The 23,744-nt window shown below is 41.4% G+C and overlaps 1 protein-coding gene across 1 annotated transcript in view; it reads left to right on the top strand.

Annotated features, from left to right (window-relative positions):
• LOC146567746 (sodium channel protein type 3 subunit alpha-like) overlaps window positions 1–23,744 on the top strand; it is a 263,377-nt gene that overhangs the window by 45,570 nt on the left and 194,063 nt on the right. The window contains exons 2-4 of the mRNA XM_085287781.1: window positions 12,521–12,685; window positions 12,853–12,996; window positions 14,907–15,025. Coding sequence (XP_085143907.1) covers window positions 12,563–12,685; window positions 12,853–12,996; window positions 14,907–15,025 — 386 coding nt within the window. The 5' untranslated portion in view covers window positions 12,521–12,562. The remainder of the gene's footprint in view (window positions 1–12,520; window positions 12,686–12,852; window positions 12,997–14,906; window positions 15,026–23,744) is intronic.

The raw sequence follows: 23,744 nt of genomic DNA, 5'->3' as shown, positions 1-23,744 counted from the left end.
CAGTTTATTACTGAATGAGGAATTCAGTAGTGAGAGAGAAGTATGTGAGGGTGGTGCAGGACATGGTGAGGTGTGCGGTTGGAGGGACAAATGGATTCAAAGTGGAGGCGGGATTACATCAGGGATCTGCTCTGAGCCTCTTCTTGTCTGCAGTGGTGATGGACAGGCTGACAGATGAGGTCAGGCAGGAGTCTATATGGACTTTTATGGACTCGTTTGCAGACGACACTGTGATCTGAAGTGGGAGTAGGGAGCAGGTGGAGGAGGTGGAGGTATGGGCTGGAAAGAAAAGGAGAAACAGTGTGGAGGGCTACAACAAAAGACACCAACAATGTTCTGGAGGATGAGAACGATCTGGTCCTCGCTATCCATCTCACTGAAGATCAAGCAAGACATGCTTCCCTGCGAGAGGAAACCCGTTAAGTGTTTGGAACAGAACATCAGCTGGGACCAGGACCTCTGCCAAACTCTGGAAAGGTTGGAGAGCGTTGTTGTCTGATGTGACATCCAGGAGGCCGGGATCATTTTGTCTTTTTTCTCCATAAATCCTGGAATGTGGTGACAACATCATAATAAATTATTCTTTGAACTAACATTAACAGTGATGTTGTACAAACTGATATCCTGACAGCTCCGGTTTGAAAACACTTAAGAAACACTTACAGACTTTAGTACTTCCCAGGAGGGAGGTTAGCCCGTTTCTGTACAAGCAACGGAGCGTCCAGACAAGGTGAAGCCGCTCTGCACTGGAGTAGCTTCATGTTAGTTAGCAGAAGATGAAGCTTCACTTCCAGGTGAATTCCTGCGGAGTTTGCTCGGCTGCTCCCAGTTGGAGTTTGCATGCAATGTTTATAAACTGACAAAGCTGAGAATAGGCAGCACCGACACGACGGTGAGCCCGAATCCAGACGCACACTTGCAGTCTAAACTCAGCCTTCACCCTCCTAAATAATCTGTCCATGAATGCTTCATAATCTCCATCCACTGTTTGTTCACAGCGCGGGAGTCTGTGTAGTTTTGTCACTAACGAGCCTCCGTACGCCGGCAGCAGGAGCGCACCCCTCGAAATGAGCACGTCTCCGGCCACAATAACATCTCAGTCTGAGTATTTAATTTACGTTTCTGTAAAGAACAGACATCTTTTTGTTTTGGTGTTTTAGTTTGACCTTATTCCACAAACAGGCTTCAGACAGGATGTGGAGACGCTGCACAGACACAGAGTTTGTAGCTTGCCAGAGGTTGGAAGAAACGCTCGAAGGAGAAAACAGCAAACCAAGCGTGCGGCCTTTCTACACACACACACACACACACACACACACACACACACACACACACACACACACACACACACACACACACACACACACACAGCAGGGGGCGCACAGAGGCAGCTACTGTATCTGATGAATAGCTGAAATGGTATGGAAATAAAGGAGGACAGAATATGCATTCACCTAAGCCCAGTGAATACACACACACACACACACACACACACACACACACACACACACACACACACACACACGGCTGATGAATGCCTGAAAAATGGAAATAAGGAGGAGAAACTCACTAAAGGAGCATTCTGTTGTTTTCAGCCGACTCTGCACGTCACTGTGTCTTTAACAGACTTGTGTGATGTCATAGAACAGCACAGGTGTGTGTCTTCATGCAGCAGGCGTGACCGAATGTGTCCCTCACCTTTTTATGAAAAAACTAGCTTCACCATGCAGAACATTTTCTTTGATCTTGTTGGTTTCTTGTCCTGTGTTTGAGTGTTGGAGCTGGATGCGGTGCTCAAACTTACGAAAGAAATTTGAAAACTGCTTCTTAACACGACAGGTCAACATGTTTTACTTTGCTTTATTTATTCATTGTCTTTGGTTTCCTGTCACAAACGACTTCAGCCGTGCTGTTTGGATGAGTGCTTCTCGGGAAAGCTGCCGTCTGCAGGGCCACGGTTTAAAGAGCTCACATTCGCTGCTAAAACTGTGTGTGTGTGACGTGTTTAGGGGACGTCTGTAAACTGTAGATAAAAAACCAAAACGGTGTCCTGCAGTAGTGTGTAAAAATAACCTTAGAAACTCACTTTGGAGATGAGACTAGTGACCATTACTGAAATAAAATCAAGCAAGTCGACTTAAATATTCTTGAATGAAATAAAGAATGTCATCATCATCAGTACACAACATTTTTAATCATTGTTCATTATTATTGCTTTGTTCCACAGTAACAGTGGAGCTATGACTGTGTTGTTAAAGGTCGTCCCTTTAACCCCGGGCCCTCCACATCCACATACACTACAGTGCTAACTTAACTCTAAGGGTTCTCCACTTTATTTACTGGTCTGATGTCCGTCAGTGAACAGGCCACAGCTGGACAGATGTCATTTTCTTCATGCATGTGTCATTTTTAAGCTTTACAGTTTTCTGTAGCAGCAGCAGTTTTTCCTTGTCAGGAACGACTGAAAACACACGGACTAAATACACACAGGAGACTAATGAGGGAAGTGGGAACACACGGGGAAACAGCTGAACACATGAACATAACGACGTCACGAGAGGTGGAGTAAAACTAAAAACATTAAACATAGGAACACAGGTCCCCTTCAAAATAAAACAGGAAACATAATGAGACGCAGACATGACAACCTGAACTTGACAACGTAAGACACAGACATGAAACACATGAAGGGCTTAACAGGGGTTGGAAGACACAAGGGGAATCGAATAACAAATGAACTAGAAAAACTAATGAGCTTAACCATATACTATAAACATCAAAATAAACTAAAACTCAAAACACTTGGTCATGAGACCCAGGGTCGTGACACTATGGCTGCTGTTTCAGTAAGTGTGTTCATTTCAGTTCCACCTCAAGGAGCCTCAAATAGCTTCATGTTGTAAAGTGAAGCCTCTCCAATATTAAAGAGAACCCTTAAAATCAAATGATTCTCTGCAGTATGAACTTGGCGACAGTGTGGAGGAAGAACTCCCTTTTAACAGGAAAAAACTCAAACCAGCTGAACCACTTGAATAAGCTGGTTGGTTGGTGAGATGGAAGATGGCACATGACCTGATGCTCCTGCTCATTCAGCAGGAAGGACTTTAAATTTAATGGTGTTGGATCATCTGAAGCTCACTTTTTGAGTTTCTTCATTCGGTTTCTTCTTCATTGATTATTTGCTGTGTGTAGTAATAGTTTCGTTGTTTATTTTGAATAATTTTAGAGCACCACTGACATCGTTTCAGTCACTATTTTCACCCACTGTTTCAGCTTTGGTGATTTACCCTGAGAATGTGCCATCATGCTCATCCCCAGGTCTTCACCACAGACTCTGAGGTAACAAGACGTGATCAGGCAGCTGCTAGGGTTTGGATTATTTATCTGAAATATTATTTTTGAAACAAAAAGGAGATACAGTGAGTTTAAGGACATCAAAGTTGACTAACAGCAACCTATCTGATCTGAATTTACTAGCAGTAAATGTAGTTAATGGTGTCTGTGATGGTTTCAGAAAAGGATCTACTCAAATAAAGCGACTTTCCAATTTAAGATTGTTCATAAAGCCTCTGCTTTGCATTTATAATTATTTATAATGGTCTGATTGATGAATATGTAGGAAATAAACTGGAGGTGTTTTTTGTAGCTGCAGGTTTATTAACCAATGTTTCAGCCCTAATGTAAAAGTTGTGAAGCTTGTTTGCATGTTTGTGCTTGAATGTGACTTTCCTCGTGCATATTTGCATGCGTGTGTGTGTGTGTGTGTGTGTGTGCGTGTGTGTGTGTGTGTGTGTGTGTCCTTCCTGAGGGCGACACTTGTTTGGTTGTCTGTGTTGGCGTGGTGACCCAGAAATTCATCCAGTCTCCCCCATCTTCCTGTTTCATAACATCTTCACTTTTGGTGTCTGTAGTAAAAAAACCTCTGCTGTTGTTTCATGTTGTGCAGAATTAAAGCCTCAGATTGTTCTTGAGCAAGGCAGCCGAATGCTAATGGGCAGTCCTCAGTCTAGCTTCAGAGGTGAAACAGCTTGTTGCTGTGGTTGTACTCTCCAAGTTACTTTGTGGTTTTTGGCTCACAGAGGTTTAAATGTCTGGTGATAATACTGAAACTTAAAATAAGGATACAAAAACTGACTTTAAAGGGAAGCATTTTTGTTATTTTCATGTTCTATGTCCACATATATTTAGCAATTTTCTAGACTTACTGACTTTGCAGAGGAGGATGACTTTTAATTGTTGGAGGAAACCCACCAACACAGCCCAGCTGTCCCCAGTAGGAAATATGTTAATTATTATTAGCACAAGAAAAGCGATCTTTGTTGCGTTATTCACCTCTTAAGTGGATAACATTTCTAGATCCAAATGCTCCTTTCTTTTCCAAAAGCAACAAAACTCTGTGGCACCACTGACAGTTAAAAAAAACAAATCATGATTGCAATAAAGTTTAACATCAAGGCATCCATGAAAAAGAGTATTTACGAAGGTGGTCAGATAGCTAGTCTCAATCTAAAGATGATGTTCCAAATTCTGACTGATGATTCCTAAAAAAACACTCAGGAGACTGAAAGACTTTACCAACCCTCCAAACAGCAGTATAGTCAGCATAGGCAGTGGTAAAGTCAGACTGGTTGACATATAATGTGCTATCAGGTTCCATGATGTAAAATACTGAAAATCAACCAAATTGAAGCCAAAATAACGTCAGAGATTATCCAACCATAGGACGAGATTAGTCCTTAACACGTTGGTGCACGATTTCTTGCTACGAAAAAGTCCTGACCTTAAGGTTAAGGTCCGCACTGCAGCGTGCTAACAGGATGAGAGCCTCATCCAACACACGGCCGACACGTCATCACTTATTAAGGGGATTGCAGCATGCAGTATCGGCATTAAGCATTAGTTGGTTCAGCATTTCCTGAAACCTTAAGGTCTTGCTGTAGTGAGGAGCTGCAAAAGAATTAGTAGTAAACAACAATGCAAAGACACAATGAGCAGGGAACATAATTAAAAGCACGAAACACAGTTGAAGCTCTGCAGAGCAACGGATCTGTAATCATCTGTTCAGCCATTTGAAGTTTGTAGCAGTTCATTGTGGTTTAGCCTGAAGCTGCTGGAAGCAGTATGGAGGCTGATTAGTGTCTGAAAGAAGGGTAACATTAAATATATGACTCTGTCTGACTCTGAAGAAATATTTTCAGGTGATGCCAATTAGAGCATTCTTTGAGAGAAGTGCCTGGAAAAATGGCCAGAAGCCTTGAAAGATCAGAAGATCAGCTTGTAGGACTTTTACTGTGTTGGCTCATCTGTGTCTCATGCCCGTGCACCCTGCATCTTTTTCCAGAACGTGAAAGGACATGGGAGGAGGTAGTAAAGGAAAACAGACAGAAGGGAAAGGGTATAGGCAGGTCCACGACTATGAAGAAGTCAAACAGGAAGTTGTTAAAGAAAAGACAATGGTAAAAAAAGGTGTAACAGGGTGCTGAAATATATGAGACGACAAAATAGAAATCAAAGAGTAAAGAACATTATAATGCATTTAAATGTCAGACGGAAGCGGTATTTGGTCTTTGCTTCTTAGGCACCATTACTAAAATGTACTAAAAGTCAAGTGTGACCAGTCACTGTGTTGTAATGGTTCTCCTGGCTGGTAATTTCAGAGCTGAATGTTCCTCTGATTATAAATTAGGTACAATAAATGTAGGAGTTTGTCAGAAGGTTGCTGGAAACAATCTTGTGGTCTTAAAAGGTCCTCAGAAAGCTGTGTGACTCAGGGAGCGGAACATTTTAGGCCTCTTTGATGTAATTTAGAGTTATGAATCATTCATAAAACACATGCGTCTGACAGCTTTCATTCACAACGTGGTTAAAATTAGGAGCTGACAGTGAGGTGTCCGAGATAAGATTACAGGCTGAATGCAGTGAGATTGTAGGCATCGTGTTTTTTCAGACACGATTCAGACTGTAGACATTTAATCTGGCCCTGGCAGCATTTACCTTATTTAATGTGTATGTATTTTCTGTTCCAGTAGTGGATGCTCATATCAAACATGGCCAGAATTTTAAATATTGAGGTCAATGTATAGTGAACCAAGAACTCAGCGGTCATCCTTCTCTAACTACTCAGTTTAGAGCAGCTATTTCTTCTAATGGAGCTGATGGCATAGAAAGAGGGTATCTCCCATACTGTTATCTCAGGCAAATAAGCCCCCACAGCCTGCTGGTCAAAGAGAGAGGAGCTAAAGTGAAATCCATCCATCTTTTATGGCTGATCTGGAATTAGGCTGTAGAGGTAGCAAGTTAATTATACCATTCAAATCTTTTCTTCCCAAGATGTGTTTTATAATTCATCCTGATTGCAACATGATACACCAAGCAGTCAGCTGATCCCTCCATGAAACTCTTGGTCTACAACAGGACTTCCTTCCTCCAAGAGAAAGTTGCCAGGATATATCCTTATTAGATGTGTGGACACAATCATCAGGGCCTTTTTGGCATAAATTAGCTCCACTACAGCCGAATCACATTCTCGTTTTTTGGTCACTACTGTGAGCTAATGACCAGAACTGAGATCGACTTGCTCTTCGCCACGTTGGTCTGGTAGACTTGTATTACTGCAGAGCTCCATCTTATCTCGCTTAGGTTAGGGTAGGCTTGAAGGTTAAGCCCTGTAAACAAAGACACTGATTTGCTTGCCCCACATTGCTTTAGCTGAGGGTTTATGGATGGTGGACACTCAAGCTGTTTGTATGTATGTATTTAACCTTTTAAAGCCGATCGGAGCAGACACGCTCCGTTTTGCGTAACTATTTTTAAATCCCTGTAGAACCGGAACCACATATGCTAGTGCAATAATTTTTTTTGCCTATTAAACCTGAGGAGTTGTACTTACATCTAATGCCATCAGCTTGTCCTCGGTCACGGTTTCCTTCCACGCATGGCTTTGCAAAAGCTGCATAAAAAGCGCTTGCAGGAACAAAAACATAATATTCCAGAAACATACTTTGCCGATCCGATCAGCTGTTCATAACACTTCCTACGTTGGAATAGACGTCAGCGCGAACGATCACATGTCCGCCATTACCTGCCCGAAACCGGAAGTGACGTCATTTTGCGGAAATGTAGTTTTTTACTTGTAGGCCTTAGAAGCCTATACTGGTGTTTTTATAAGTCATGTTTGACTTTATGCTTTTCTGAATAGTTTCTGGGATGCTTAGTTAAAATAGTTTATTTTGATGCACATGCTGTTTTCTTTGCAAATTTGCATCATAAGACTGTTTTTCTTTTCCTGCAGTATATAAAAATTGGTGTATCTCAAAAATAAAACTATGAAAACACTCAAAATAAATTTCCTCTTGTTGTAAACTATTTTTTGCAACTTTTTAAAGTTAAAGTTAAATTTAAAGTTTTGAGGGATAAACCTCTTAAAATTTTCCAAGTAGAAATATATGTAAAAAAAACAAAACAAAAACGATTTTCAATGTTTTTTGTAGTTTATTGCACTTTTTTGCAATTTATGTCGTTATTATGGACTTAATGCATGCATATTATTAAAATGTGGGCTATAACAGTTGTATTAATGTATAGCAACTTGAAATGCTCCCTAAAGCTCTGGCGGCCTTGGTTCTATGGTAGGTCTTAAAGGGTTAAGGTTGTGGCTTGTGTGGGTTAAGGTTCTTCATGGAGTTACTGGCTGCCAATCCCTGTGGTCCGGTCAACAGTATTCCTCTAACTTTGAAATGCATCACTGTTTTCCTGTAAACATTCAAGGACAATGAATATGAGTGTTAGGTTTAGAAAAAGCTGGTTTGGGTTTCCATTGTAGCGTGTCCCTGCTTTGTCTGTACAACAAGGCTCCTGCAGACACAAAAGTTACTTCTTATACAAACAGATTTCTTACAAATTCCTGCTGACTGTGACGAATAAAAAGGATTCAATTGCCTCCATGAACATGAGACAACTTTGGGACCTTTTTCTTGATGATTTCTGGTTTTCTTGTGAGACCTGTTTGAGAAGAAAAACTTAAGATTTATTTGCTTTTCCAGCCTTTTTGTCATCTTTCAGTGTCGCTGATCTTTCCTAACTCAACTTGGGGAATTTTATTGTTTCAGCTGGGAGGGCCAACAAATCTCATGATGCCAATAAACGTGTACGTGACCAAGTGATGGAGTCAAATGGAAACCAGGACCAAGCAGCTCATCGGGAACTACTGTAGTTGGGGCACGTGTGTGAGAGAGAGACTGAGTGGATGACAGCTTTTGATAAGAATGGAAAACAGAGCTAGATCTTCCTTTGATGTGGACACACACACACACACACACACACACACACACACACACACACACACACACACACACACACACACACACACACTCTCTCTCTTCAGAAATCAGATTTGGGAGCTGTGAAGAATAAATGCATGAAGGGTTGAAAAACGAGGGCTGTCTAATCATTCAATTAGGATCCAAGGCAGATGGTCTGGACACACACACACACACACACACACACACACACACACACACACACACACACACACACACACACACAGACCTGTTACACACTCGCACTTTGTCAGTCTTGCTCTCTTGAAACTCTCAGTGTAATCCTATAGTCAGTCTCTCTCTTTCTCTCCTTCAGTGTAACCCTATACTCGATTGCCCCGTTTCTGAGTTTAATGAGACCATTGTTGGTCTGCACTTCATTATCTCAACTTCCCATAATTATCGGACTCTATACATGGAAACAAAACACCACACAAATAGCATGCTTTCTGAGTGTGTTTTCTTGTCTTTAGCTTCCTTTCAATATTAACTGCACCACAGTGACCTTCTTGCAGGAAACAGTCCTCTCCAACCTGCACATTAGCCCCTGGGCAGGCCTGGTGGACTCGTGCAGACTTCACTGCACTTGTTTCAGCTTACAACTAAACTATAAACAAGATGGATTTGATCTGTTTTATTAAACATACTTTTAATGGGTGTATGGCTGGAAAAAAAAGGAGGAGCAAATACAAATGTACACTTCAAAAAGTTGGTGAGGTGGATGAAGGGCGAAAAGAGAAACCCAAAGATTTCGTTTCACCAATCACATGGATGCTATTTCCTGAACAGACTCTTTTAAAAGCTCAAAAGAGCCAAAGAGAGTTTTCATGTTATATATTCCTGTTACACATTTTTCATCATTCAGTCCTACGTTATGTCTATTTCAAGGACTTTGTCTTCTTTGTTTTTTCCCTCTTTCCCCCTTTTTTTTGCCTCACTGACTTTCTTCAGTCTAAATCTGATGTTTCTTTTCTCTGTTTTAATATGTTTTCCTCCCATAGGGGAGCTCAGTTATGGCAAAAATCATAAATGCTGGAGTTTGTCTGGGAGATAGGCCGAGACTTGTGGCGCGTCCCTTGGAAAGGGCAGCTGTGTGTGTGGGTGCAGATGTGTGCAATAAGACCTGTGTGGTAGCTACATGGAGCAGTCCTGATTATCTTGTTTTCATTAATCATTAACAGGCAGGATTGTAATAGAGATTAAAACCTGGCTCTGGCATCCTGTGTCCTTTGTTTGGGTCCTTTCCCCCTGTGACCAATAACAAGTAGAGGTTGGCAGACCTGCAGACTCCTCTGGATCAGAAAGGAGGATACTTATCTATATTTATGTAATGCTTCCTCCTTCGTTGACTGCGTAATAATATTTAGCTTTAATTATTTTACATATTACTGTAAAACATGCGTGGCTTCTTCTCTGCAGTGATGAAGGAATGAAATAACGTCCCTAAGAGCGCTGCTGCTTCTCAATCTAAAGTGTAAATTAGCTTCGTCTGTGTGCTGTCTGTGAGTTAATTGTTTAATGTGATGCTGTCCTTGCTTGCCGTGAATGGCTCCATCAGGGATCAATAAAGTATTTGATTGATTTATTGATTGATGGAGAGGGGATTGGACTCTGGCTTGCTTTCCTCTTCATCGAGGATTCGCCTCCATGCAGCCTGTTAATGAGGTCTGGTGCCTTTGTTCAGCCATCAGTTGGCGTGTTTGATAGAGCTGAGGTTGGCGCTCTGTGCAGACCAGTCCGGTTCTTCCATCCCAAACTGGGATTGTATCTTCATGGAAACAGGCCACCATCATGTAGAAAAGGAAAAATGAGCAGTGTGATTGTCTTACCTGGACTAAATATGTAAAACGGATCAAAATCGAAAATTGTGCTCCTGTTGACTCGGTGTTCCATGCAGTAGTGTCATCTGGTTATTTGTAAAACACCTTGTGCAGCTGTTGACATCGCAGAGGTGTCAGGCAGAGTGGGAGGGGGGGCAGGTGTGATTGAGCTTCATCAGGTTGGAGTCGATCGTGGAGAGTTTTTCAGGCTGATTGCTGCCCTTTCAAAGGGCCCGAGCGGCCGCTGAATGATGAGCGAGGTGAAGCTGGGGTTGTCCTGAGTGGCAGAACGCCGTCTCAGAGGACGTAATCATCCTGCGAGCGACGAGGCCGTTCAATCACAGCTCTGTCCCGATGCCCATAGACACTCCTGGCACTCAAATCAAACGCTCGTCAGCTCATGACTCAAGGATTCAAAATATACTCAACAAGTGTTTTCTATCATCAGTTTTGACCTAAAGAGGGAGGCCGCTTTTATTTGACTTCTTTACTAAAGCCTCTGCATCAGCACTGACGCATTTCGCAGCTCTATTACCATAAAATATGGAAGTTACAGCGTTATAGTCCTTAATTGTAATGTGCTCGGCAAGTTTATGCTTTGCAAATGTCACCAATGATTTTTTTTAAAGTGAAGCTGAAATGGACAGATGTGAAAATAAAATTATGTCAAAACTAAAGTGATTAATCCCACAGTGGCAAACACAGTAAGCTGGATGTTGAGCATGCTCAGTGACTTCTTTACAAACAGCTGCTCTGAGATTCATAGTCGTTAACCCTTTAAAGCCGGTCAGAGCGGGCACGCTCCGTTTTGTGTAACTATTTTTAAATCCCGGTAGCTCTGCAACCACGTGAGCTAGCGCAATCATTTTTTTTGCATATGAAACCGGAGGAGTTGTACTTACATCTTATGCCATCAGCTTGTCCTCGGTCAGTTTCCTTCCACATATAGCTTTGAAAAAACTGCATAAAAAGCACTTGCAGCAACAAAAACATAATATTCCAGAAACACGCTTTGCTGATCCGATCAGCTGTTCATAACACTTCCTACGTTGGAATAGACGTCAGCGCAAACTATCGCATGTCCGCCATGTCCTACCCGAAACCGGAAGTGACGTCATTTTGCGAAAATGTAGTTTTTTACCATCAGGGCCTCATGAGCCTATACTGGTGTTTTTAAAAGTTATCTTTGACTTTATGACTTTCTGTGTCGTTTCTGGGATGCTGAGGACTCATATTGCACTGCTGGAAATAGTTTATTTTGATGCATATGCTGCTTTTTTGCAAATTTGCACTATAATATTTATTTTCGTTTTTCCTGCAGTATATAAAAATTGGTGTATTTCAAAAATAAAACTATGAAGACACTCAAAATAAATTTTAAGTGTCTAGTTTGTGCAACTTTTTTGTATTTACAGTTTTGAGGGATAAGCGTCTTAAATTTCTCTAACTAGAAATATATGTTAAAAAAAACTAAAACGATTTTCAATTTTTTTTTAGTTTATTGCACTTTTTTGCAATTTATGTAATTACTATGCACTTAATGCAGACATATTATTAAAATTTGGGCTATAATGGTTGTACTGGTGTATAGCAACTTGAAATGCTCCCATAAATGGCACTACAGCATGTAAAACTATAATATAAGCTCTGGCGGACTTGGTTCTATGGTAGGTCTTAAAGGGTTAATATTGGGAAAAATTATGATTCATAACACAACACGAGGATGTTGTTCTGGTGGTCAGTCAGCTGTTTTTTTTCTGACTATATGTGAGACGTCAGCAGATTTTGGGCTCGTGATTTACTTTTCAATCTACAGATTTCATATTCTGGTTTAATTTCAGCATTAGCAGTAAAAGCTAAAAATAACAATCATCATAATAATCCTGCTGTAAAGTTGAAGCTGCCATGCTGCTTATAATTATTAAAACCATTAAAGCTTTTGTAAACTTTGGAGAGGACTCAACAATGAAATGTGTCAGAAATATCTGAAATACTTCGTGTGTCATCTCTACATTTTTGATGTTTGCAAACATGCACTGGTTTAAATTTTGTTAAGTTTAAACATAATCGTATACAGCACAACTGGATCGATTTATATTTTGATTTACTGAACTGCTACAATGCTTTGCATTTCTTTTTCCTGTGACTTGATGAACGAGTTTCCAGCAGCAGCAGCTCTGCTGGGTTTTGGTGACAGTGTGTTGAAGTGTGTTCGGTTTGATTCAGCAGGTTGTGGGATTAGATTACTATGTTCAAACTGGAAGTTTAAAGTAGGAAGTCATTTTTCATAGCTAACCTCTGTCCTCTGTCCTCTGTGTGTGTGTGTGTGTGTGTGTGTGTGTGTGTGTGTGTGTGTGTGTGTGTGTGTGTGTGTGTGCGCAGCTGGTATACTGGGCCAGTCAGCAGCAGGATCAGGATGAGAAGATGGCTGGCTGTGTGTTTCCAATGGGACCAGAGAGCTTTCAGCGCTTCACGCCGGACTCCCTGGCGGCCATCGAGCAGCGCATTGCCCAGGAGGAGTCCCGACGCAACAAACACTACCAGGAGGTGCGTCAAAACAAACACACACACACACACACACACACACACACACACACACACACACACAAGCACAAGATGCTGGAGGGTAAACGTGGAAATAAAGAAGTGAGCCGTTATAAGCAGACAGATGTGAGATATTTCAGATGTGGTTTGTGTGTCTGTGTGTGCGTCAGGACCTGGGCGACGTGGAGCTCCCCCGGCCCCGGCCCGATCTGGAGGCAGGAAAACAGCTGCCACGCATCTTCGCTGACATCCCATCTCATCTGGTGGGCGTTCCACTGGAAGACATCGACCCATACTACTTCAAAGACAAGAGGGTAGGTCACCCAGAGAGAAAGTGTGTGTGTGTTTCTGGATGTACCTTCTCCGCTGTTGGAGAGGATCCCTGGAAGATTCTCTGAGGACCACAGGAGAGTTACCTAGTGTGTGTGTGTGTGTGTGTGTGTGTGTCCTGGATTGCTCAAATCTGTTTACATGGTAATATTGTGGAGACCATGTAAATAGGACAAATCAGCTGACTTCAGACTTCATGTAACCAAAAATATTTAGTCAAAGCCGATCGATTCCACAAGCAAGCAGGTGGAAGCCATTTTTAATTCTTTTTTTAGTTATATTTGATAAGTTATCTGATTAATATCGTGGGTTGATGTGAGATACAAACCATCCCAGAAGTCCGTGCTTTGGTTTTGGTGAGTGGATTTCTATTATTTTTTAGTCTGCAATGGAGCAGACACTCTAGGACATAGGTGTCAAACTCTGGCCCGCGGGCCAAATTTGGCCCGCAGCCTAATTACATTTGGCCCGCGAAGCCATACCAAATTACTATTAGAGCTGGCCTACTGGTATTATACAGCTAATATATATATATTGTTTAGTATTAAGCTTTGCTTTTTCCATATTCAGTTTTTCAGCTAAACGTGTTTGAGTCCATAAGAAAAGATTCATTCTTATATCTGGAGGAATAAATATATTTAAATAAATATTAACGTTAGCCCGCGACTTTGTTCCAGTTTTGAATTTTGACCCACTGTGTATTTGAGTTTGACACCCCTGCTCTAGGACGATATCCTCTCTGTGATTGGGAAAAGTTGGTGATTTTTCAGTGATTGCATTGAATTTTTCCTGATTCTGAGACAGAAAAGCTCTCAGACAGATTGGCGAAGGTTTGGAAATAACTGCCGTCTAACAGACTAACATGTTTCAGTCGGTCGGAGTCAATCTGCACCGATGAGCACAACTCATCTGCAATGCATCTCTTTGAAATAGTTCTCGATTGGTTGGTTCTGGTTATTTTCTGAGCCCCTCAGGAGGAGGCTCAGAAAATAACCTCTGTCTCAGATCTGAAGTTCTGGTTGTGAGTAGCTAATGTGAATTGCTTTTTGTATGTATATTTTAAGATTTTGCAACACATCGCACAGTTTTGTGATTTTTGCCAGTTTTTCACAGTTAAACATGGTTTTATCACAAACTGATTGCATGTATATTTGCCAACTTAACCCCCTTCAATCACAAACTGATGGAAACACACTGATAGCACACCGACTTCATCCTGTTGCCACTTTATTGGCGTCTTGGTGAAAGTTGCTTTAAAGGATTTAAAAGTCATTTAGCTTAAACGTTTATTCCACATGGCTTTGATTGTTTTGGTTTTTCTGCAGTTGCCAGCCACTGTTTTCTCGCTGTAGATGTAGCTGTAGCATTATTTAGCACTAATTAGCCAATATGCTTTTCTCTAGCTAAGACTGTTAGCATTGGCCACAGATCTCCAAACCAGACGCTGGCTCATCCAGGTCTTATTCAGTCTTTGGGACTGACTAACTCCTGGAGCCAGCTCCAGTAGAGCCTGCCAGGAACAATCTACATACTATTCTCAAAATTTATGTAAACTAAACTGCAAATCTACTGTTATAGAAAATACTACATGTATCAGATCTTATGGTTTGTTACATTTCAGAGAACTAAAATAATTTAAAGCAGATTAATCACTTCATTATTTACAGAAAGATTATACATGAAAAAATCTTAAAGCCATAGAGATGAACAGTTTACCCACCCTAAAACCACAAACCCAAGACACAGCACCCATATTATTTAGAAATAAATTCTAAGGAATAAAAATGGAGGCCTTGGCTCCCCGGTTCACTGCTTTAGTGCCTTTTTTGGCAGCACAGTGCATTATTAATAAAATCTGTGTATTTATGTATTTTTCTGTCTGGTTCTCCTGCAGACGTTCATAGTCCTGAACAAAGGGAAGGCCATCTTCCGTTTCAGTGCCACATCCGCCCTCTACATCTTCAGCCCCTTCCACCCTATCCGGAGACTCGCCATCAAGATCCTCGTGCACTCATATCCTTAAGTACACAAACTCTGCTGCTACTGTCTGTGCTTGCCTTATGATCTGCAGGGAAATGGCTGCGGGTGGGGGTCAGGGGTCAGTTACAGAGGAGCCTCCAGTGCTTTCAGTGTGTGCTGAAGGATGCTGTGTGAGAGAAGCCAGGCCACCCTGACGGCAACAGAAGCAGTTGTTGTGGTTGTTGTTCTGACTTCGTCTGCTTCACTGCGTCTCATTGTGACTGACGGGGCAGCGATATCTCGGATACTGTTTTATTTTGATCACAACCATCAACACGCAGTCCCGTATAAAGAGACCATCACGCAGTTTCACAAGTAAAGATTAGAGGGTTAGAAAAGCTTAGCTTCATTCTTATCAGAAAATATTCAAATTAAAATCAGAAAATAAATATTAATATAAACTAAAAGTCAAGTTTAAAGAGCAGGAGGGTCTAAGACAAGGTTGCATCATGGGAAATGTAGGCTCCAGGAGATTTGAACGTAATGTTTTAGTCTCTGCTGCTTTTCTTAAACAAAGTCCAGTCACACCACAAACAAACAAATAGATAAATTAGATAAGGATTTTAATGATTAATTGTTATATGTGAGTATTTATTGGTAGTATAGGATTTCAGGTTGTTGAGCAGTGTTAGGATTTGTCATTGTTTCCTTATTTTAGAGGTACGAGAACGCGTGAGCTGATCACAATAACAATCCCAGTTGCACTGATGATGATAATTATTCATTATGCTCCTGCTTTTTACAGAATTTGCTAGGGCAGTTATGTGAGCATTGACTGTACAGCAGTACATCTAAGGTCCTTAAAGATAAAAGACAGGGGACAGCTTCCTGGTGTTCGTTGAATGTGCTGATTGGTTGGGACCACAAAAAGTCAAGATCCTGTAAATCTACGTATACATACCGTGTATGCATGTGGGCCTGGCACACAGCCTGATTAATGATGCTGTATGTTAACTGAAGAGGTGAGAGATAAAGGTTTAAAGGTCCAGCTCTGTGCTGACAGGTGAACGTACACAAAGTCTGTGTGATGGGTGGCATGCTAACTGCTCAGCTTATGTTATGTTGAAGGATAGCAGAACTAATGCTAACACGCTTTCAGTGTAAATCAAAACTCATTATTCTGCATGCCTACTGGAAACACATGAAACGTATTTAACAGTTCGATAAGTTCCTCTCTCTGGCCAGAAGAGGGCAGCTCCTCTGGAAACAGTCACTGTGAACACATAGCTGGACTGGCCATCGGGCATACCGGGCATTTGCCCGGTGGGCCGCTGGTGATTTTTTGTTTTTATGGGCCGATGGATTTTTTTTTTTTTTTTTTTTTTTTTTTTAGGAAGGGTATATATAATGAAAGGTGTTGGATTGGCCAATTGGTCATGATCGACTCTGGGCTGGACCAATTACAGCCGAGGAGGCTGGATGCACCCGCCCCCTTGTTTAGCAATCACGTGATTTTCGCGCATTGCATGCCGGGAACTCGTGGCAAAACAATCCAAGTACCGCATCAAATGCAAACATTTGCAGCACCGCAAAACGTTCATTCTGCGGTTCCAATACCTTCTTTTTTTTCTTTGCCGCACAAAAAAGGAATGTACAAAACAAAAGGAGAACAATGCCAGTCCGTACAAAGACAGACTCGACGAAAAGACAAAGAAAAGATACGAGGAAAAAATCAAAGGAGTGAAAGAGTGGACAAAAGACGTCAGCGTGCTGCCCAACTTTCACCACGCTCAGATTTATAATTATACGCTTCTTGGAGTGAGTGCATACACTCATGAAGTTTAGTAACTTCAGGTCACTGCAACAAGCCCAGGTACAGTTTACCGACGGACAGGACCTTGAAACGCACCGTGTAGAACGAAAGACTATTGTACATATCATAAGTTTACCAGTCTCACAAATCGTCTTCATAAATACACATTCATTAACAGTTTATTAATAGGACCTTTGAGCTCAACGGTAATTAATTAGTAGTGGAAATAATTTCTGGTAGTGTAACAGTGTTTATGTGGTATTATTCCACTTGCCACAAATATCAGTGTAATGGGGAAACAGCGCCCCCCCTCTCGGTGTGGCTGGCTGCAGTAATCGCTGCCAGTCTGCCGTAGCCATACGAGAGGTGAGTTGTATTGTTCCGCACACAATATAGCTAAGTAGTACAGACACATAAAACATGTTTGATTAGCTGAAGAGCACCGAGTGTAATAAGTGCTTAGTGGACACATGTCCAACACCAGTTTTATGTACTTTTCATTTGTTTATTAATGTGTGAAACTGCATGCTAAAGCGGAATGCTAATGAGATGTTCTGCCGTAGTGTGCTGTGCGGAGTGGTGTGTGGCGAGCCTGTGCACTGATAATACACCGTTGTTTCCATTCAGGAAATAAAGTGGCAACGATCGATCAGAGACTCCTTGTCTTTTTAAAAACACTACACAACGCAGAGTCGAGGAGTCTGGGCCGAACTGTTGCAGCGGGATGAAGCAGAAACCGGTTACAGTAGCATTACAGAAATGTAGCAGTGACAATAATATTGTATGTTGTAATCGCAATGGACAATTAGTGATACAAAACAACTGTTTTATCTTGTGAATAAAAGTATATGGTTTTGTCAGTGTACCATGGTTATAACAGAAGCGAAACGCAATATTGTGTCAGGACAATTCACTATTTATGCACAATAAACAAAGGAGCATAGCGCGACAATTTCTGTTCAGCGCCAGACTTGCTTGTAACCTATATCACCAATTATGTTAAGAAAAATGACTATTAACTACTAAAAAACTCTGACCTTTGTGGGAATGCTTGGAGCAGACTAACCTGTGAGCTGGAGTGTTCTGAGATGTTATATTTGGTATATCCAGACCATCCGTCGGCTCTTACTTCGGAAACATGGCTTAAAAATTTTCACTTCAACGACGTAATCCGATAAAAAAAAAACGATCTCTTTACCCATCGGCTTCCCGTGGCTGTCATGCGACCGGCTATTGCAGTTAATAATACAACAGCTTCTTGCCATTTTTTGGGTTTCTTTTTATCGCTGTGTAAGTGAGTTCAATTGAAAGCCTGCGTGCGCTAGTACCTCTTGCCACAAGTTCCCAGAATCCTTTGCGGTTTTATCCCTGAATGACGTCACATTTCAATCTTTATCCTGGTGGGCCGGTCTCTAGTCAAAATGCCCGGGCCGATTTTTTGTCCCAGTCCAGCCTTGTGTGAACACAACCGTACTACTCACTTGATTTTTCTCTCTTAGAAAATATTTAATGTCAGTAAAATACTCAAGTAAATGTACTCTGATTCCTAAGGGTCCTAATCATGCTCTGGTGTAATGGTGTAGGGGATCATTTGGTGTGGCAGCACCAGCCAATCATATGTTTGAAAGGAGTGGAGGTTGCTGCGTGTGGTAGGTGGGGGACTGTGCCACCCCCATGGTGTGGTGTGGATACTTCCCTGACAGTAGAGTAAAGCTCACATTTGAATACTCCAGTTGTGTTGGTGAACGTATCTTGTTAATTAAGGCACTAAGGTTCTCATAGCTTTCAAAAATGTTCCATATTTCACTGTAATCAAAGTTGCGTACGATTAAAATATCTGTTAGCTTAACTCACAGATGTGTAAAGTTAAAATAAGCAAGTGTTTGCTGTCGGTAGTTCAGATGATTTTTTTTTTCAGCGAGGTTAGTTAAAAACTGCCATCCTCATTAATATCAGTTAAAAGCAGATGCTTTTTGCTAGCCAAGCCAGCTAGCTGGTCCAAAAGTGACGTCTAGTTTCAGACTGCTAAGATGATCCTGGGCTAAACGGGTTGGTCTACACAAAGTCTGTGTTAAGCTGATTCTTAACAAATCAGATCTGGCTGTAAACAGTCAGGGGATGCCTTTTATGAATAAAGTGAATACCTTGACCTATTCAGCTAAAGGCCAATTCCTGCATTTCTGTGCTCAAAACTCTTTAATTTCACAGATTAGTGCTTTTCTCATTGTAAAAAAATGGAAGCAGAAAAACAAAAATAAAGCGACTGTTCAGCGTTTTATGGAAAAAAGTTAAACAAATGTAAATTATTAATGTGAAATAAAAAGACTTTTTATTTGATAAAAATACATAAAATAGCATCACTCTTATCAGAATATATTTATGCAAGACATTACAGGTCTGCATACCGATAGTCATCAGATATTTGTCGGAGACATTAATGGTGTAATCGTTGTTTGGCTGCTTTAGACAGACGTCTCTTTACATCCTCCAGTGGTGAGTTTATACTGGGTCCCACAGCTGGACGGTCTCCAGGCACACGCACAGTAATGACAGCATATTAAGCGATCATGTCAACTGACTGTGTGTGTGTGTGTGTGTGTGTGTGTGTGTGTGTGTGTGTGTGTGTGTGTGTGTGTGAGAGAGAGAGAGAGAGAGACAGAATCAGAGGGCTCGTACTGTCGGTCGTATTTCTGAGCCAGGTATCATCTTGAGCTGTCTGGTGAGCCGTAAACATGGCCAGTAAATACTGCACAGCCTTCATCAAGGTGGCACACATGCACACACATGCACACAGGTGAATATACAGGCATTACAGGGACACACACACACAGAAATATTGTGACTATAATCTCTCTGCTGACCAAATCTCTGAGTTTGTTCCTGGAGGAGTGTCGACCTTTGACCTTTGACTTATAGCCTGTCAGGAGCTCTTAATATGTTTGCTTGTTGTGGTTTCTTAACACCTGTAGGCAAGCCGGAGTGTAGTCTGGATTTAAAAATTAAGAAGTCGTGAAAAAATCAGAAATATACATATCGTATATATACATGTGACAAATTAAAGGAAAATCTGAATAAATTAATGAATTTAAAAAAACCCACAATGAATGCAGGTGTTTCCACACAGGTGCTCTGCCTGTTGTAATTGAGCAGTTACCATCCATTCATGCTCTGTGGAGTGTGCACACCCAGCTGATCCTGATTTTGTTACAAGCTGTCATGAGGAAAAGGTCTAAGTGACTCTGAAAAGGGGGCATTTATGTGACGAGCGTCACTGTCAGCTTCTGGCTCAGCTGCTTTCAGCAGGAATATAGATGGAGCTTCTGGGTCTTAAAACTGAATTCTTTCAGTTGCCACCAGGGGGCGATGCCTGCAGTTGGAGAAAGACTATAAAGTCTACACAAAAGCCTTTCCCTGACTTGAACTCTATAAACTGCTCAGTTTGTCACCTCAGTCGCTCATTTTGGGTCATATTGAAGGAAAAAAGAATCCATTTTTATAAATTTTATTTTAAGGTTCAGGAAAGAGGATTATCTGGGATCAGCCAATGAGCACTTGATTTCTCAGTAAGACCCGCCCATCTCTCGTATTGATGGGAAATATGAGTAATACAAAACTCCAGCATTCACAACAGAACTTAAGAAACTATAGTGGGTGACATCAGTGTGGCTGCATCAGGTCAAATTCAGATTTCACATTCAGATTGTCACGGCTAATGGGGTGAGCCGTGTAGAGGAAATAAATGAGGATACACTCACATAAGACACGGACCTTCACAATAAAACAGGAAACAATTCATGAGGACGCAGACTTGACACCAAACTAAATCTACACTAAACACGAGGGCACAAGACACAAAACCTAAGAACAAAACCCTAAACCAGAATAAATTGAAACATAGGATATAATATTCAAAACAAGATAACAAAAGAATCAGAAGTCATAATACAGAAGAATACTAAAACATAAGGAACTGAATGAAATGACCTAGAACCGTAACACAGATTCATTACATCACAGATCCATTGCTGAGCAAAATTATGTGACAAACAAGAAAACCTCCATAAAAACTGGAGCGGGTTTAAAAAGACTTTAAGGCAACCAATAAAATAAACAAATTCGTCTTTCATAGCATCTGTATTCCGGGACAATTTAAGCTACCGGTAGGAGTTTTCACCATCACCATCCTGGTGTTTGAACTGGAAATGCAGACTGAACACTGAATGCTCATTGGCTGATGGAATATTGTTTCCTTTTTGACAAAATAACCGCCTAAAACACAATGTTGTGTTTACAAATACTGAGCTCTTAAAATCAAAAGAAAACAGTTTCCTTGAGGTTACAGGAAGTGAGGAGTCGCCCCCTGCTGGCAATTAACAAGAATGCAGAATTAAGTCACTTCAGTTTTGGGATCTGTAAGCTCCAACTTGGCGCTGCTGTATTGTGGTATTGACTAATTTTTGCGGCCACACTCAAGAGGCCATTCGAGGAACAGAGTCAGCATGAGGCTGTCGTTATGAAAGCAAATGCACGTTTCGAGTTCAGTGGTTTCCAAACTGCAGATGCACTGGTTTACAAAAACCTGGGGAAAAAAGGCGATGAGTCATCGTTCTGCATACACTCGGCAAATCTGCGACTTCATGTGCGGCGAAGAGAACGATTCAGGCCTGAACGCTTGACTTCTGCGGTTAGGGGTCGAGGGTGACGGTGTTGTTCTGTAGGTGGGGCTGGTTTGGTGGTAAGAGTCACTTCAGATCAATTGTTGACCCCACCCCCTCCCCAATGTAAGGGGCACTTTCATTGTTTCTATAGATGCTACAGAAACCAGCTGGCTCTCCACAGAGAGAAATGATTGGTTCATTAATCATAGTTACTTAAGCACACAAATCACTCGATCCAGCCTCTGAATGGTGAAGATGTCTTAGTTTAACTTTCCCAGTTTGCTGTTACAATAAAGTCTAAGTTGTATTTTTTGTGTGTGGCTGCTATATGACTTTATTATGACTATATTTGCATAGCTAGATTATTAAAATAAAAGACACATGATTAATTTGCATAAAAATGGAACTAAACCACATTAAATGACTTTACAGTGAACAACAGCAGGTGATATGATCAGGAAAATGTACCCTTAGTGTTAGTTACAAAGAAATCCCAACTTTGGTTGTGTATAGTTTATGTTGGCCTGTTAGTTATACAGATCTGAGTTTAAACCCAGAGTGGAAAACATGCTCCACCTATAAGTGTGTAATCCAAACTACTGGAAAGATTTTCAAAGTGTGAAAGCTGCTTTGAAGAATTGAATATCTTCAAATTTTCAGTCAAATTAATTATTAATGCTGGTTTCTGGTAGCAACAATAAAGCTACACGTGAAGGTTTTGCAGCTCCACTGAGGACTGTAAAAACATGTAATATGAAATTAACATCGCCTTGAAATTAAGATACCGTCATTAGATGTGAACCTTTAATTCTAAACGATGCACGAAAGTCAGCTTTTTCCCTACTGGTTTTACTGGTTGGTACCACGTATGATCAAACTGGGCTTTATGTTGGTCAGGGTTAAACTGCAACAATGAGTCATATCCTGTCTGGTTTCCATTTGATGCCATGAACGAGAGGAACTGAGTGACACACCGAGGACATGGCACACTCTGAAGGAAGCTCCCATCTTTAAGCATTCTCTGCTCTAAATGTCATCATAATTTACAAATGAAACATTTGTTTTTTATTTAATAAGCCTTTCAACTACAGATTAAGACCATAAATTCATCAGGAGAGCATTCACTGAGGTCAGAGATCAAGTTGAGCAGCAGGCTCGTTTTCTCATAGATTTCCATACCAAATGACTCGCCCCCTGCTGGACATCAGGAGGGTAGCAGTTCTAAGGCACTTTCAGCTAGTTATCTAGTTAATTTCAGACTTCAGATGATAACTGCTTCCATTGTGGATAGATTTTTTAGTTGAGTGCAGGGGCTGACATTAAATGTGAATCCAGATGTACTTTAGGACGCTTTACTGACTTTCGAAGTTAGAGGCTATAGCTGTGGGTTTTTGGCCCGTCGCCCGTGCACCAGCTCCACGCTGGCGTCCGCCTCAGGCCCCAGACGCCAGGCCAACATGACAGCTATTACTTCACACCCAAAACTCAACCCACCCCCCTTATCCTCACCTCACACCCGTCTATTTTTACCGTGGGAGGCGGCTGCTGGTGTTGAGAGACGTTGAGCTGGCGGACACGCTGCTGTTGTCAGGGGAATAAGTGGGTTCAAGAGGTCATCAATGGAGGTGCGGCGCTGCTGATGTCCACGTTGTGTGTGCGTGCTGTTCTGAGAGATGAAATAAAAATTAGTGTGTGTTGTGTGGAGGAGGTGCACGATGTAAGGGTACAAGCTGCGGTGCTGAAGTGGAGTTTTAGTACGTGTTTGTGCTTTAGAAGTGTTTGTGTGTGATCAAGTGTGTTCTGGATTTGTGCCCAACCACAGTGGCGCCACTATGACAAGCTGCTGTTTGAGGTGGACACACACACACACAAATACACTCATGAACCGCTGTGATATTAGAATACAGCGATTGTGTTTTTCTGAAGGCAAACCGTGTTATTTCCCATGGGGCCTTGCTCCTGAGGACAGTCATTTGATTTTTGCATCCCATGAGGCATTGCTGTGGGACTCAGAGCTGCTCTGCAGCCACCAGCTGCAGTGCCGTTGTGTTTTAATTGTGTTCACGTTGAACCAAAGTGAGTCAATAAGCTTTGTGTTTGTTGTGTGTTGTTGCTGAGTTGTTGTTGTGGATTTGTGTGAGCTTTAAAGTCATGTCTGTTAAACCTCTGAAGTCCAAGTCATCATAGTTGGTAACCCAATCCTCACCCTATATTTTGGAGAATTGCGTTTTGGAAAGAAAAAGTGATTCATGTCAGTCAGAATAATTATTTTCTTTATTTCATGATTATCAAAATGTTGGGA

This window comes from Mchenga conophoros, linkage group LG9, assembly GCF_057382185.1.
Source record: "Mchenga conophoros isolate Kocher_MC1m ecotype Shallow Benthic linkage group LG9, M_conophoros_male_GT1.1, whole genome shotgun sequence".
Classification (NCBI taxonomy): domain Eukaryota; kingdom Metazoa; phylum Chordata; class Actinopteri; order Cichliformes; family Cichlidae; genus Mchenga; species Mchenga conophoros.
The sequence above is the reverse complement of the archived record's forward strand: the minus strand, read 5'-3'. Positions and strand labels throughout refer to the sequence as shown.